This window comes from Mustela nivalis (genome assembly GCF_964662115.1).
Source record: "Mustela nivalis genome assembly, chromosome: 12".
Lineage (NCBI taxonomy): Eukaryota > Metazoa > Chordata > Mammalia > Carnivora > Mustelidae > Mustela > Mustela nivalis.
In genome coordinates, this window is record NC_139031.1 from 90135192 (window position 1) to 90148548 (window position 13357).

Below are 13357 nucleotides of genomic sequence, written 5' to 3' on the forward strand. Positions count from 1 at the left end.
GTCACAGTCTGGGACAGGAGAAGCACCTCTGTCAGTTAAGGATTCAAGTAAGGTTCAGGGTTAAGGTCGGGGTTAGGTGAAGTTTCATGATCAGTAACTGGAGCAGGGTCATGAGGGTCAGGAACAGGATCAAGTCAGCTGAGGTTCGGTCAGATCACTGCAGGTGGAAGGGTCAAGGTCAGTGTTAAGGTGAGAATCAAGAAGAGGGTAAGAGTCAAATTCACGTAAGTCCAGGGTCGGGGTCACTGCCAGAGTGGTCAGAAGGGTCAGGGTCAGGTTGAGTGTTGTCAGCGAAGTGTGTGGTTGTCTCAAGGCCTGAATGACAATCAGTCCAAACAACCCAGGGTTGCCGAGTGTTGGAATCAGAGATAAGAGGAGGCTCAGATCTGGGGTGCCTGGGTGACTTGGTTAAGTGTCTGACTCAGGGTGGGTGCCTGGGTGGTTCAGTTGTTAAATGTCTGCCTTCGGCTCAGGTCATGGTCCCAGCGTCCTGGGATTGAGCCATGCCTTGGGCTCCCTGCGTAAGCGGGAAGCCTGCTTCTCCCTCTGCTGCCACTGCCCCGCTTGTGTTCCCTTTCACTGCGACTGTCAAATAAACAAATGAAATCTTAGAGTAGGCTCAGATCTGTGTGGGAGACAGAGTCTGGGTGACAGTTGGGTTTAAGGGTCAAGGTCAGAGTCTGGTTTATCAGTAAGAGAAGATCAGGGCTAGGGTCAAATTTAAAGGACTGTCAGTTTTATGGACAAAGTCATGATAAGACTTTGGCAGAGGATCATGGTCAATGTTAGAATTAGGTTGTCACCATCGTGATACGGGTCAGACAGCATGAGGGTATTTCCAGAGTAAAGTTCTAAGTGAAAGTCAGGGTTACATGAGGAATGTAGTCAGTCAGACATGATCCAGGGAGGGTCCAGGGGAGACTGTCAGGTAAGGGTGAGGACAAGGGAAGATCAAGCTGTGGGCAGAAATCGGGACAGCATGTCTGTTAGAGTGAGGGTAAAGCTTAGGGTAGAATCAGGGTAGTAAGTCAAGGTCAGGGCTGGAATTAGAGTGTGTGAGGTTGAGGTTCAGGGTTAAGTCTAACAGAGTCACGGTCAGTGTCACAGTGAAGTTGGCCACCAATCCCTGCCCCACTGCCCACACCACATGCAGCTTTTACAAACACCACCTCCTGAAACGCTCTCCCACCAAGCTGTGGGTCTACCTCCCTCACCTGCCTGGAATCCTCAGCCCTGCCTGACCCTCCCTGTCCACCTCCATGGGGACTTAAGTGTCATGAAGGCAGGGGTCTCGGAACAGTGTTTCGTACATGGACGGACTCCAAGCCCTCAGAACGTGGGGCACAGGGCAGGTGCTTCACTGAAGCTTGTTTAATAAGCGATGAGTGTCCATAAAGGTATTTTATTTCTGGAGGGAAAAGTGCATCTGGCTATAAACTGTCCACAGTAGTTCTCTCTGTGGAAGAATTACAAAAAACATCATGGTTCATTTGACGCATGTCCATGCTGTTTAAAATTTCTTAAAATTAATGTTGATTATTTTATAATCACTAAAAATGGATTTTTCTACTTTGAGAGAAAAAGAGCTCCAGGTAAAGTTCTTGGTAAAGTGACAAGACACTCACTGCACCATAGCTATTACCCAAGCCTCAAACAACTGGCAGCCTTTGGGAAGCCCTGGAGCACCCTCAAAGGAACCCTGCCCTAGCGCTCTTCTCTAAGGAGGGAAGATAAACAAAGAGGCAAGACAACACGGAAGGTCCATTTATTCAATAGCAGCTTCGGAAAGGAATCCTACAGACAGTGAGGGGATGTACTTCCCCGTCTTTGCTTCACTCCTCTCCCACACGCCTCTGTCCTTCACAGGCTGGAGCCTGATGCAGACAAGGTGACTGTCTTAGATGTACTTATACACCACCTTGGAGGGCACAGTCTGGAGGTGCAGACGGACGGGACATTTGTAAAAGTGGGACAGCAGAGTCTCACTGTAGCCGACCAGGAAGTAGAACTTGTGTGCAGGCAGCTGCCTCAGGACCAGGGCACAGATCTCCAGCTGGTTAGCCCGGCGCTTCAGGACCAGCTGGTCGGCCAGGCACCCTGGGAAGGTGCCCAGCATGAACTTCCGGAGGAAAACGTCCTCCACCGTTCGCTCTGCAGTGTGGTCCTCCCCATCCAGGTTACCTGAAAGGAGAAGGGACGTCGAAGACTCAGCAGAAACTCCAGGAGCCTGTTACTCAATTCCACCCCAACCCTGGCTTCTCTCTTCTTCTACAAGTGGAATAAAAGGAATACACTGTAAAGTTCAAAATACACAGCACTTGAGTGGCTCAGTTGGTTGAGTGACTTCCTTTGGCTCAGGTCGTGATCCCGGGGTCCTGGGAACGAGTCCCGCATCGGGCTCTGCTCAGCAGGAGCCTGCTTCTCCCTCTCTCTCTACTGTTCCTCCCCCTGCTTGTGCTCTCCCTCTCGCTGTCAAATAAAAAAAATCTTTAAATAAATAAATAAAGTTCAAATACATTATTTCACTGCATTCACAAATCCTGTAAAGTCGGTATTATCATAGTTACCCTGATTTTAGGGAAGGGAAGACTGAGGCCTTAGCAGGGCATAAAATTCGTATGACCCTTTCCTGTCTAGCCCCTTCCCACTCTTTCTGGGCCATTTATAGAAGCACTGACCACCCCTTGGCCCAGAGAGATGAGGCCACCAGCTACTTCTGAGACTGGGGACATGAGCTCTGTCACCAGCCAGGGCCATGGCCTCAGCCAGCGGATTCTCAGTGCAGACCCTGAAACCCCCCTCCACCTGCTGCAGTATGCCTCTGGAGTCTCCACACCCAGCCCCGGACCCTAGAACCAGAACCTGGAAAGGATGGGGGACAGGAATCCATTATTTTGAGTTCTCTAGACAGACAGATCTCAAAACGCCCAAGCTGAGAAGCCTCATACTGGACGAAAGACAGCCAATTCCCATTAGTTCCCGGTAGTTCTGTTCTATGAAGTCAGCACGAGCAAAGAGTTAGGAACACTGAACCCTCGCTCCTAGGGGACTCAAGGGGTTAGGTTTCTGCTCGCCCTGGACTAAGACAGTTTGGTCAACACATCAGTATATAACCTTGTTTCCTGCGTGTTTCTGCGTAAAGACCCCTGTTTAATACACATCAGGGCTTAACCATGAACTCTCGGCCCACGGCATTAGACCCCCCGGGGAAGGAAGCTTATTAACATGTGTATCTTCTCCCCAACGGAGGTCACACCTTTCCTGTGCGTCCCACGTCAGCAGCAGGCTCCATTAAGGCAGAGAAGTCATGACAAGAGCACAAACTGCAGACGAGCGGCACTAATGCGCCTCGGAGAGACACCTACTCACAGCCCGGACAGAAACGAGAAGCAGTGCCCTAGGGGGGAGGCACGTGTGGGCGGCGGCTCCGCCCTGGTCGCGTGCTGATGCGGGAATATGAAATCTGAGAATGAAAACCTCTAAATGAGCAAGAGTTGAACCGGGCCTCTCGCCCGTGTTTGCCGGATGTCTCTGCGACGCCACGACCCAGAACTTCATCCGCGGGGCTCCCAGCACCGCGACCCCTCACCTGTGTGCAGCGACAGCCAGCCCTTGCGGTGGGCTATGTAGTGCGGCGCGTGCGCCTCCTCGTAGGTCACCGGCTTGTCCCCCTTGCCCACTCTGACTCGGGCCGCCCGGTTCTAGGAGGACAGAGGGGCCGTGATCCTACGCGCCCACCGACCCAAGCTGCGGTGCGCCCTCCGACCTCTGCGCCCCCGGCCCTCGGTTTCCCGCCCTCAGGCCCCTCCGCTGCCGGGCCCTCGGGTCCCGCGCCCCTCCGTCCCTGGGTTCCCCCACCCCCGGCCCCCCAACCCCAGGGCCCCGGCCGCCCGACCCAGGACCTCCGGACCCTCCGCCCCCAGACCCCCGGCCGCCCGACCCCAGGCCCCCCGCCCCCGGGTCCCGTCGCGCTTACCTTGGCGCAAACAGCAGACGTGTGCAGGGCGCGCGAGGAGCACGGCAGCTCTCGGCTCCAGGACAGCACCTGCGGGAGGAGGGGACGTGAGAAGGGCACTGAGGCCCCCACCGCAGACCGCAGGCCCCCGGCAGCGTCGCCCGCTCACTCACCCGGGGCCCGAGGACCCGGCAGGACACGGCCGCCGCCATCTTGGGCCCGGCGCCGTGCGCCGGAAGTAAGTACCGCGGCGCCGCGAGGGGAAACGAGGCGGGGCGGCCTCGGGGCAAAGGTCAACCCCCAGGATACCCCGGCGGCCGATTAGACGAAATCAGAACCGGCGCAGGTGCGCTGGGCGCTTACGGGGGTGGGGCCGAGGAGGGGTGGGGCCTCCAGTCCCGGGCAGAGCCTCTGTCGGGAGGAGGCCTCTCAACCGGGCGAGGCATCTGCGGGCGGGTCCGCAGTGGGCGGGAGTCTCGAGTGGGTGGGCGGGGTCTCCGGTGGGTGGGCGGGGCTTGCCTGCTGGGGCGGGTCCGTGGGCTCAGTGGGTAGAGGTAGTGCAGTGCACGTCCAGGCGGTGCAGGCAGCGGGTCCTTCCCGTCCCCCCGCAGCGCAGCGGGGCCCCCAGCTGTGCACGTCTCCACCTGCCATGGTTGGGGTGTGTGGTGGTTCACGTCCCGGATGCAGGTGGTGCAGAGATGAGGTCTCGCTGTCTGGGAGCTCGCAGCGACGGAGACAGGGGATCAGCGTGGGTTCCGTGCGCCTGCTGAGCTCCACCCCGGACCTGGACCCTCGGTGCTCAGCTGCGAGCGGACCGCGTTCCCACCTTCTAGAAAGCGGGCTGCTGAGTTCTGCCTCAAAATAAGTCTTTAAGAAGGAAAGAAAACAAACGAACCCGGTTTTTTTTTTTTAATTTTATTTGTTTATTTGACAGAGATCACAAGTAGGCAGAGAAGCAGGCAGAGAGAGACGCGGGGGAGGGCGGGGGGCGGGGAAGCAGGCTCCCTGCTGAGCAGAGAAGCCGATGCGGGGCTTGATCCCAGGACCCTGAGATCATGATCTGAGCCAAGGCAGAGGCTTAACCCACTGAAACCCCCAGGCGCCCCAGAACCTGGCTTTTATCCACAAAGAAGAAATTCGTTTGGTTAAAATTTCATCCAGTTCTTTGAGGATGCCTTAGGCAGAGAAATAGTTCATTTCCCATGGGACCATACCCTAGTGTCTGGTCATTAGGGAAGGAAATTTTTAAGTAAGAGAAAGGGCTGGATGATAGGGAAATTCATACTCAAACCAAGCTTGTCGTGGTCATCGGTATCCAGTAATTATTGTCGGAGGGAAAAGTACCAGCCCTGGGTATCTTACTTCACAGCTCATCACAGAAACAGAAAAAGCATGGACTCTGGAGTCGGCCCCAGGTGTCACAGTGTTTGGACAACTGAGCCTCAGCTCCATAATCGATAAGATGCTAGCTCTAGGGCTGTTCAGATAAATAGCTCTCATCGCTGTGTTCAGCTGAATGATACGGAATTGCCAAGGCTGGGCTGGTTTTGACCTACATCATCTACCCTAACACTGCTTGCAAAGTCTGTGCTGCCGGTGGTAGGGAGGACTGGATTGTCATCTATGTGGAGGGGAAGTGGGGGGGGGGGTGCTGGTGAGTTGCCCAAGGTCCCAGGGAGCAGGAGGCGGGTGCAGAGAGGGACCAAGACACGGATCCTGACTGCAGGCCACTGTATTTTCCATGGTCAAGATTCCTCTGACCACTGAAAGCTAGGTCCTCAGAAAATCCTTAATAAAGGGACAGCATCCTTCATGCCGTAAGACATATTCCTAATACTAAGAATGTTTTACTTCCAAATGTTTACGGTCTCCAACTGTTCTGCATATCAGATAAGGGGGCAGAAGGAGTGTGAGATCACAATAGTTTCCAAATGTAAGAACTCTCAACTTTTCCCAAAGGACCCTTTAAAACTGATAGTATTTTCTCTTTTTAAAGGTTCCCTAAAGTTTGATAATTTCATAATTTGATAAGTTTTCTAAGATAAGTGGTGAGGAATATGGGAGCTGGTATATGAATTACAGCTTCCAGCCAAGTGACTGGACCTTCCCAGGCTTGTTTTTCTAATCTGTAAAATGGGAACAATGACAGTTGTTGTGAAAATTACATTGTAAAATGCAGAACAGAGTGAGCAGCTAATAAATGTGTCTTTAAAAAGAATAAAGCCAGGAGCGCCCGGCTGCCCAGTCAGACTCTTGATCTCAGGATGGTGAGCTTGAGTCCCAAGTTGGGTTTAGAGTTTAAAAAAACAAAACATGCCTGACATGCACCTCCTCTTGGAGAGATATAAGAACTCACAGGACCCCTCAAGAGAGGAAGGAAGAACCTCTCATTCCAGCAAAGGTGACTCAACTTCTGTTGGAGCCCCAGGAGGCGTGGCCTCGCGAGCAGATCTACCCTCAACGTGTTGGTAAATGCCACCAGCAGATTTGGGTTTGTCTTCATTCCTGTCTCTCTCCCTTAGGTCTGAGGTGTCTCCAGGGAAATCCAGACAGCCCTAGGTCTTTCGAGTGGCTAACAGCCTGCTAACCTAACTCTCTTTCTGCCCTGCCTTGTTGCAAAAGGGGTTCCAGCTGGTGCCTTTGTGGTGAGGGGTGGGGGGGCGGAGGTTGCATGTAAGTGTGTTTGCAGTGATTAAAATAAAGGAAAAATCGTTTCTTAAACATTAGTATGGATTGTTAGGTTGTTTTAAACCACAGTGGAAACAGTTTAATGGGATGTTTCATTTTTCTGTCATTTCCATTTGTTCATGGTTTTATTTGCTTGGCCAGAGAGGGAGACAGAGAAAGCAAGAACGGGGGAGCAGCAGAGGCAGAGGGAGAAGCAGGCTCCCTGCTGAGCAAGGAACCAGGATGCAGGGCTCCATCCCAGGATCCTGAGATCAGGACCTGAGCCCAGGGCAGACGCTTCACCGACTGAGCCCCCAGGTAGCCCTGTTAGTGTATGATGCGCTTTGCTTCTCCCCTCAACTCTGTAAAGGAGGCAGTTTTGCAGAACAAAAAATGGAGGCTCTGCAAGTCACCTGGAGTCACAGAACTAGCCAGTGGTAGCAAGCCTCCTTGTTCCAAAGCATGTTCCTTGTCCGGGGAACCCCTGTGTCTCAGGGTGAGCATTTAGAACCTTGTGGGACGGGGGAATAGCCTGGGTTTCTGGAGGTGGATGCAAAAAGCTCAGGACTGGCTCTGGGGGACTTCCTGGAAACAGAGCGACCACAGGTTGGAACAAGAGACCCACATGAAGGGCCCGCGGGGTTCCCACGCCAGAACGGTGGGAAGATGAGGACGCACACCTGTTTCTTTACTGACATGAGCCTCTTTGCCCTCCATGATAACCAGGAAGAGCTGGAGTTGCCTTCATGCTTGCACGATGCTGGCTTCTGCTCATTTAGAGTCAGAGGGCCCCCACCACAAGGACAGGACTGATGGGTTTACGTGGGCAATCCCAGAACCTGACTTGTAGCGATCCTTCTTGGGGAGAGGGCTGTTGGCTGCTCCTCACGCCTCTTTTCTACCACTGGTCCTATAAGACTGCGGCAGCTCCACCTCCAAGAGGCCTGGCTTTAGTCCATTACTGCTGCTCTTGGGCCACAAGGCAGAGGAGGGGCCTGCGGGCACGTATGGGCTCCTCTGGACTTCTCGGAGACAGTCCAGTAGGTTCCAGCGCGGCTCCAGGGCGCACCGGTCTCAGATGAAGGAGTGCTGGCCAGGCTGCGGGTGCGACCCTGCGTGAGACGGACACTGTGGGCCCAGCCGAATTTGCGGAAAGCAGTCCAGCCTGGACTGTGCTGTATTTCCTTGGAACTCACCAGAATCTAGCCTCAGGGAGGGATCCCTTAGCCAGAGAGGGCTGCCTTCCTGTTGGAGGCAGGATTAGCCAAGACAACCTTATTCTCCTAACTCAGAACTGCTGACGTTTTGCATTTCGTGAACCTCTGCTAAATCTGATGCTTCGTACTCCTGGTGATTCATTCTCTCCTGATGACCACAGCCATTCACCAAAATATCCCAGAGGCTCTCAGCTCTATTCAGGGAACTAAGCCAAACCACCAAGAAGTCCAGTTAGAACTGAGTCTTGAATTATCCCTCATTTTTGCACAGGCAGCCAGAGGGATGCCATTCCTGCATTCCCCCGCCCCTGCTCTCCTTCTGCTGAGGCACAGCAAGAAGGGGGAGTTTCAGCAGGTCCAAGGCCGGGTCAGCTCCACTATCGGTGGCCTGGGCCTCTTCCCTCAGTGCCCCCAGAAGCATCATCAACCCCTGAGGTCTTCAGGTCCAAGGCAGGGCCCTCAGGCCATAGGGAGGGGACTGGGCAGGGCAAACTCATGCCTAGCGTTTGGAACCTCAGGGTCTGCCCCAGGCAAGACCTGGGTTTCTGGAAATTGGAATCACAGAGCAACGCTGACTTCAGGGTCTGAAGGAGCCCTCCTGGGACTGACCATCGCCTAAAACAGGGTGAGGGGAACTCCGCGAGGGACGCTCTCCAAGGCACCAGGGCAGCCTCTCCGGTCCCTGCTCACAGAGCAATGCTGACTTCAGGGTCTGAAGGAGCCCTCCTGGGACTGACCATCGCCTATAACAGGGTGAGGGGAACTCTGCGAGGGACGCTCTCCAAGGCACCAGGGCAGCCTCTCCGGTCCCTGCACCCAAGCGGCGGTGGTCTGCTCCCACTCAGTCAGACGGCAAGCCCCCCACTGCCACTGGGGTCCTGCCAGAGCACCCTTGTGGTCAGATTCTGTTACACCCAGTCTTTAGATGGGTTTTTTCCAAAAGTTTAAACACTTTCGGCAAATGCTGGATGCAACTTCGCATACAGTGATTTTCCTGATGGTGAGGCAGTTAGTCCCATCCGGGTCCTGCATCCTTTTGAAAGCGTCAGACTTTTTCCACAGAGGGAGGGAAGAGGCCACACATAATTCTCTGGAGTTCGGTGATTGACCCTCGTCTCCAGGTGATGGACAGAGCCACTAGGGATGACTTGCCTGGTTCAGGTTCAAGAAGAGCTTGCATCAGTTTATAAGCGAATTGACATTCAACAAGCGTAAGGGAGCTTTCCCCAAACCTTGGGCCCGTGAGAGTCCCAGGCGATGCTCCCACGGTGCTGGAGAAGCAACTGGGTAGCCCCGGCTCTGTGGGAAGGGGGGAAGGCAGGAGAGGCTTTGGTATTTCCAGGTGAACCAACATCTTAAAATCTGTGTGATTTAATGATCCCAAAGAGAGGAGTTTCTGGTGCCCAAGGGTTAGAGATTCTTTCTGTGTCTCAGAAGGAAGGTTTTCCCAGCTTCATCAGTGGGAGGTCAGGTTTTCTGAGCCCCGTACTGCATTCAGCATGCATCTTGTCCGTCCTGAGCCAGGCTCCCAGGACTCAGGAACAACACTCTGAACATCAGGGAAGCAGCAGCTGTGGCGACCCAGGGCTCCAGGAAAGCAGCCCAGGGGCTCACGGCTCAAGAAAGGGCTCCCATCCAGAGGGCTGCCTCACCGAGTCTGGCAAAGAGGGGACAGGACTATGGAGAGGGTCCTGATCACCACGGAGGGCCGGTTTCCCCAAAGCCACAACATACAGATGGAAGGAGCCCCAGGTTTCCAGACCTCGCAGAGTTGGGGTTGGGCTCCAGGGACCGCAGGGTGCCCCCCAGGCTGAGGCCAGCACCGGCCAGAATTCAGTCACAGCATCCAGGGAGGAGCTCGTATGTGGCCAGAGGCCATGGACGCCATCAGGAAGATAGCCTGGCCCTGAAGGGCACGCCATGGGCCAGCTGGGTTTGGCCCAGCAGTTGTAGGGGTCTGGGGATGAGCCATGGGCCAGACAAAGGCAAGGCTGATGGCCACAGCCTGCCCATCAGCCCCCCAGCCCCCAGAGGCATATGGGTGGGGGCTTCACTGCTCTAGGCCTCCCTTCTTGTCTGCACGGTGGGATGGCCAAGGCCATGCCCGGTATTACTGTGAAGATGCGGAGTCCTGCTCCCGGGAACACCTGCAGGGCCGTGCTCTGCTTGAAGTGGGGTGGGGGTGGGGCATTTGTGAGACCTTAGCCTCAGGTGTCTGCCATTCCCAACCTTCCGTCCTGCACCCCTCCTTGGACACTGTGATCCTCTTGGAGGAAACAGGAAAATCAACAGAGAGAGGAACCTGCCCGTCACCATCATTTACACATTCATTCATTCCATTCTTTTAACAAACATTTATTAAGTGCCTACAGTGTGCCAGGCCCCTTGCCAGGCCCCAGGGGACAGAGTGGAGTCACACACAGCCCTCCCCTCAAGGAGCTCACAGCCTGGGGGGTGCAGACTCAGGAGCTGGGCAGGAGGGAGCGCTGGGCTGAGTGTGGTGGAGGTGTAAACAGATGGCTGCAGGGGAACGGTGTAAACAGACGGCCGTGGGGGACAGGGCAGTCGAACTGGCAAAGGCCTGCCCCCGCTTCCTCGGGACAGCGTCTAGGCTGCGCTCCAGGGGCACAGAGAGGGAGCCTGGACACAGAGCACTGCTGCGTCATCCCCCCCCGCCAAGGGCCACTCTGCTCCTGAGAGCACCTCCGACCCGGGCTGTGAGGTCACCTCTTTCCTCAACACTGTGTAGGAAACTCCAGGCCCCCAGCTTCTGCTTCTCTCCCTTCTCGCACAGGTGGGCCGCCAGCCCCGCTCAGGCTCCGGGCACAGCCCCATGAGGACCCCGGCCCTGGAACAGGCCTCCCCCCGGACACTCAGAGCCGCCTGACAAGCTCAATGAGCTGCTGGATGTTTTTGTTGGGGTTGGACAGGCCGTTCCGGATGTTCTCCAGAAGGCATCGCTTTAACTCAAAAATGGCCTCACTGTATGCCAGGCTTACTGCGGCCATAGGAGGCACCCCGTGCCACAGGCCTGGGATGTGCCAAATATGCTGCTTTCCGGGGTCACAGAAGGCCAGGCCCGCCAGAGTCCGCATGCTGCCACCCGGTCTCTCCGTGTGCACCGAGGCCCTGCCCGCCTCACCGGGCGGATCCAGGAGCGGCCTCCTCTCTCGCGGCCTGGGCCCAGGGGCACACGCATCATGAAGGTTCTGGCACACGAACTGACAGTTGGGCACGCGCCCCGTCTTCTCCAACCTCAGAAATGCATGCACAATGGCTGGCGGTATGTCCCTAGTCTCGGCTAAGCTGACCACGGTGACATTGCTCAGCCCCAGGAGCTGCGTGGCCAGGGAGGCCTCCTGCTCGAACCGCTCCCCAGCCGAGGCCAGGGCCCCGCCAATCAGGCCCCCGGAGTCTATCACCAGGATGTGGTCGCAGCCCAGGTCCTGGCTGAAGCTCTCGGCCACGGAGACGAGCTGCATGAAGGCCCCTCGAGGCCCCCGGCCCCGCCCCGTGGCAAAGCGCAGCCCGAACATGGTGTTGAGCAGTGTGGACTTGCCCGTGCCCGGCAGGCCCAGCGCCGACAGGACCACCAGCCGCGGCCTCCGCTCCAGGCGCGCGTGCAGCTCCCGGAGGAGCCCAGAGACCCAGCGCAGCGGGGTGCTCCGCGCGCTCCCATCGATCAGCTCCACCGGCAGCCCCTTCAGCAGCAGCTCCGAGGCCAAGCCCGGGAAGTGGGCGAAGCGCCTCTGCGCGGCCAGCAGCTTCCCCGCCTCCACCAGGCAGCTCTCCGCCTCGTAAAACTGCCCCATCTCCCGCAGGAAGTGCTCCACGCCCAGGGGCTCGCTGGACTCCGTAGCCCCACAGTGCTTCGGTCTCAGCGCAAGGATGGTCTCCGGTGGCTGCCGCGGCCTTGGCGGGGCCACCCGGGCCAGCCCCCACTCCATCCACCTCAGGAAGTACAGCTTCTCGCCTGGGGCTGGGCCGCTGATGCCCGAGATGAACTCCTGCAGGCCCCCGGCGGGCTCGTGCCCGAGCTGCTGCGCCCGCAGCTCCAGCAGCCGCTGCCTCAGCTCCTTGTCCGGGGGGTCCCCGGCCCACTGGGCCCGGCACAGCTCCTTCTCCACCTGGGCCGCTTTCCTCCAGGCGTCGCCCTGCAGCCGCAGCTCATCCCTGCGGTAGGCGTCCGCGTCCTTGACCCTCCGGGTGATGCGTTCCGCCCGGCCGCGCGCCCGCTGGCACTCCTCGCAGTCCTCATCCACGCGCAAGCCAAGCTTGCGCGCCGCGTGCGCCATCTCCTCCACGGACAGCCTCCGGCAGGGGGCCCGCGCCACATGAGCCACGATGGCGCGCACCCTGCGCACGAAGCCAGCGCCATCGGTGCTGCTGACCTTCACCAGCACGTGTGAGTGGTCCATCCTGAGCACCGGGATGAGCCTGTTGAGGAACCGCAGGTTGGCGTTGCGCTTCCCGCGGTACGGGCTCAGGATGAAGTAGTACTTCGTGGCCGACCCCTTCATGGAGTACAGCAGCTTGTACTCCTTCTTGCTGATGTTGTCCGTCAAGATGAACACAGCGGAGGACACTTCGGTCAACAGCTTGAACTGCAGCCAGTGAGACCCGATGTCGCCCCGCAGGTTCAGGAAGGCCACGGGCTCCGGGAAAACGTCCAGGTCCTCCCGGCCGCTGGGAAGAAACCAGGAGACCTCCACCAGCCCATCTGCGATCTCCCGAGGGTTGGTGCCCACGTTCAGATCACGGTGCCAGAAGCAGTCCCGTGGCCTGTGGCCTGGGCCCAGCACAGCGTTGAGGAGCTGGGACTTGGAGTTGCTGCTGACCTCCATGCGCACGAAGGCGACAGCAGGCGCCCGCGACAGGACCGCGTTGTCTTCGCGAAGGCTGCCCACCCCCCGTGGGGGCTGCGCCCACCATGTCCGCACGACACCCCTCAGGGCCCACAGCAGAAACGTGTGGTAGTGGTTCTCCGAGTCAGGCAGGACAAGGGGGAGGGCAAACTGACAGAGGGACATCTTGTGCACGATTTCTTGTTGCAGGAAACTGTCTGAGGACAGCAGAAGGGCACAGAGAAGGTCCAAGGGGTTCACAGGCGTGTCGGGCGTTGGCAGCTCAGAGAAGGAGTAGATGTCGGCAGCGAGGTCGTCGGCCGCATCCCAGTAGATGATCTCCTCCTCCATCTGGCTCTCCTTCTCTGCGGGCCTGGCATCCGGGGGTGCATCCAGCACCATGGTGGTGCTCCGGGCTTCGGAGCTGAGAGCCTGCAGCTTCCTGAGGAAATTCCAGGGCAAGTCCCTGGGGGCCTGAGGGGCCCGGTTCTTCATGCTGTCGCTGCTGATCTGCAAGAAGTCCTGGAGGCTGAGCTTGTGGGCCTGGTAGGTGTCCAGGCCCAGAAGCGACAGCATCTCCCGCAGCCTGCTCCTCTCCACTGTGGGAAGAACAGAAGACGTCAGCGCTCACCCTGTGCGTCGCGCCCCGGCTGGAGGTGGGGAAGGAGACAGCA

The 13357-nt window shown here is 57.3% G+C and overlaps 2 protein-coding genes and 1 long non-coding RNA gene across 13 annotated transcripts in view; 1 reads left to right on the forward strand and 2 right to left on the reverse strand.

The window, feature by feature from the left end:
- Positions 1–1749: 1749 nt before the first annotated feature.
- Positions 1750–4415, reverse strand: MRPS24 (mitochondrial ribosomal protein S24). The gene is made up of 4 exons (XM_082692056.1): positions 4129–4415; positions 3977–4045; positions 3590–3701; positions 1750–2181 (listed from the first exon to the last, which is right to left on the reverse strand). The coding sequence occupies exons 1-4, from the start codon at positions 4165–4167 to the stop codon at positions 1898–1900; spliced, it is 504 nt and encodes a 167-aa protein (XP_082548182.1). The 5' UTR covers positions 4168–4415; the 3' UTR covers positions 1750–1897.
- LOC309844805 lies at positions 4239–6681 on the forward strand. The gene is made up of 2 exons (XR_014300916.1): positions 4239–4301; positions 4567–6681. It is a non-coding gene; the product is annotated as an uncharacterized lncRNA (long non-coding RNA).
- Positions 6682–10178: 3497 nt separating this feature from the next.
- URGCP (upregulator of cell proliferation) overlaps positions 10179–13357 on the reverse strand; it is a 56722-nt gene continuing 53543 nt past the window's right edge. For all 11 annotated transcript variants that reach the window (XM_082692048.1, XM_082692050.1, XM_082692045.1 and 8 more), the window contains one exon: positions 10179–13282. In XM_082692048.1, coding sequence (XP_082548174.1) covers positions 10713–13282 — 2570 coding nt within the window. In that variant the 3' untranslated portion in view covers positions 10179–10712. The remainder of the gene's footprint in view (positions 13283–13357) is intronic.

Bases quoted from the DNA above. Each gene is read 5' to 3' on its own strand.
- MRPS24 (XM_082692056.1), bottom strand. From the start codon at position 4,167: ATGGCGGCGGCCGTGTCCTGCCGGGTCCTCGGGCCCCGG. The intron at 4,046-4,128 runs GTGAGTGAGCGG...CTCCTCCCGCAG, and splicing joins GCCGGGTCCTCGGGCCCCGG to GTGCTGTCCTGGAGCCGAGA. The intron at 2,182-3,589 runs GTGAGGGGTCGC...TTCTCCTTTCAG, and splicing joins CTGGCTGTCGCTGCACACAG to GTAACCTGGATGGGGAGGAC.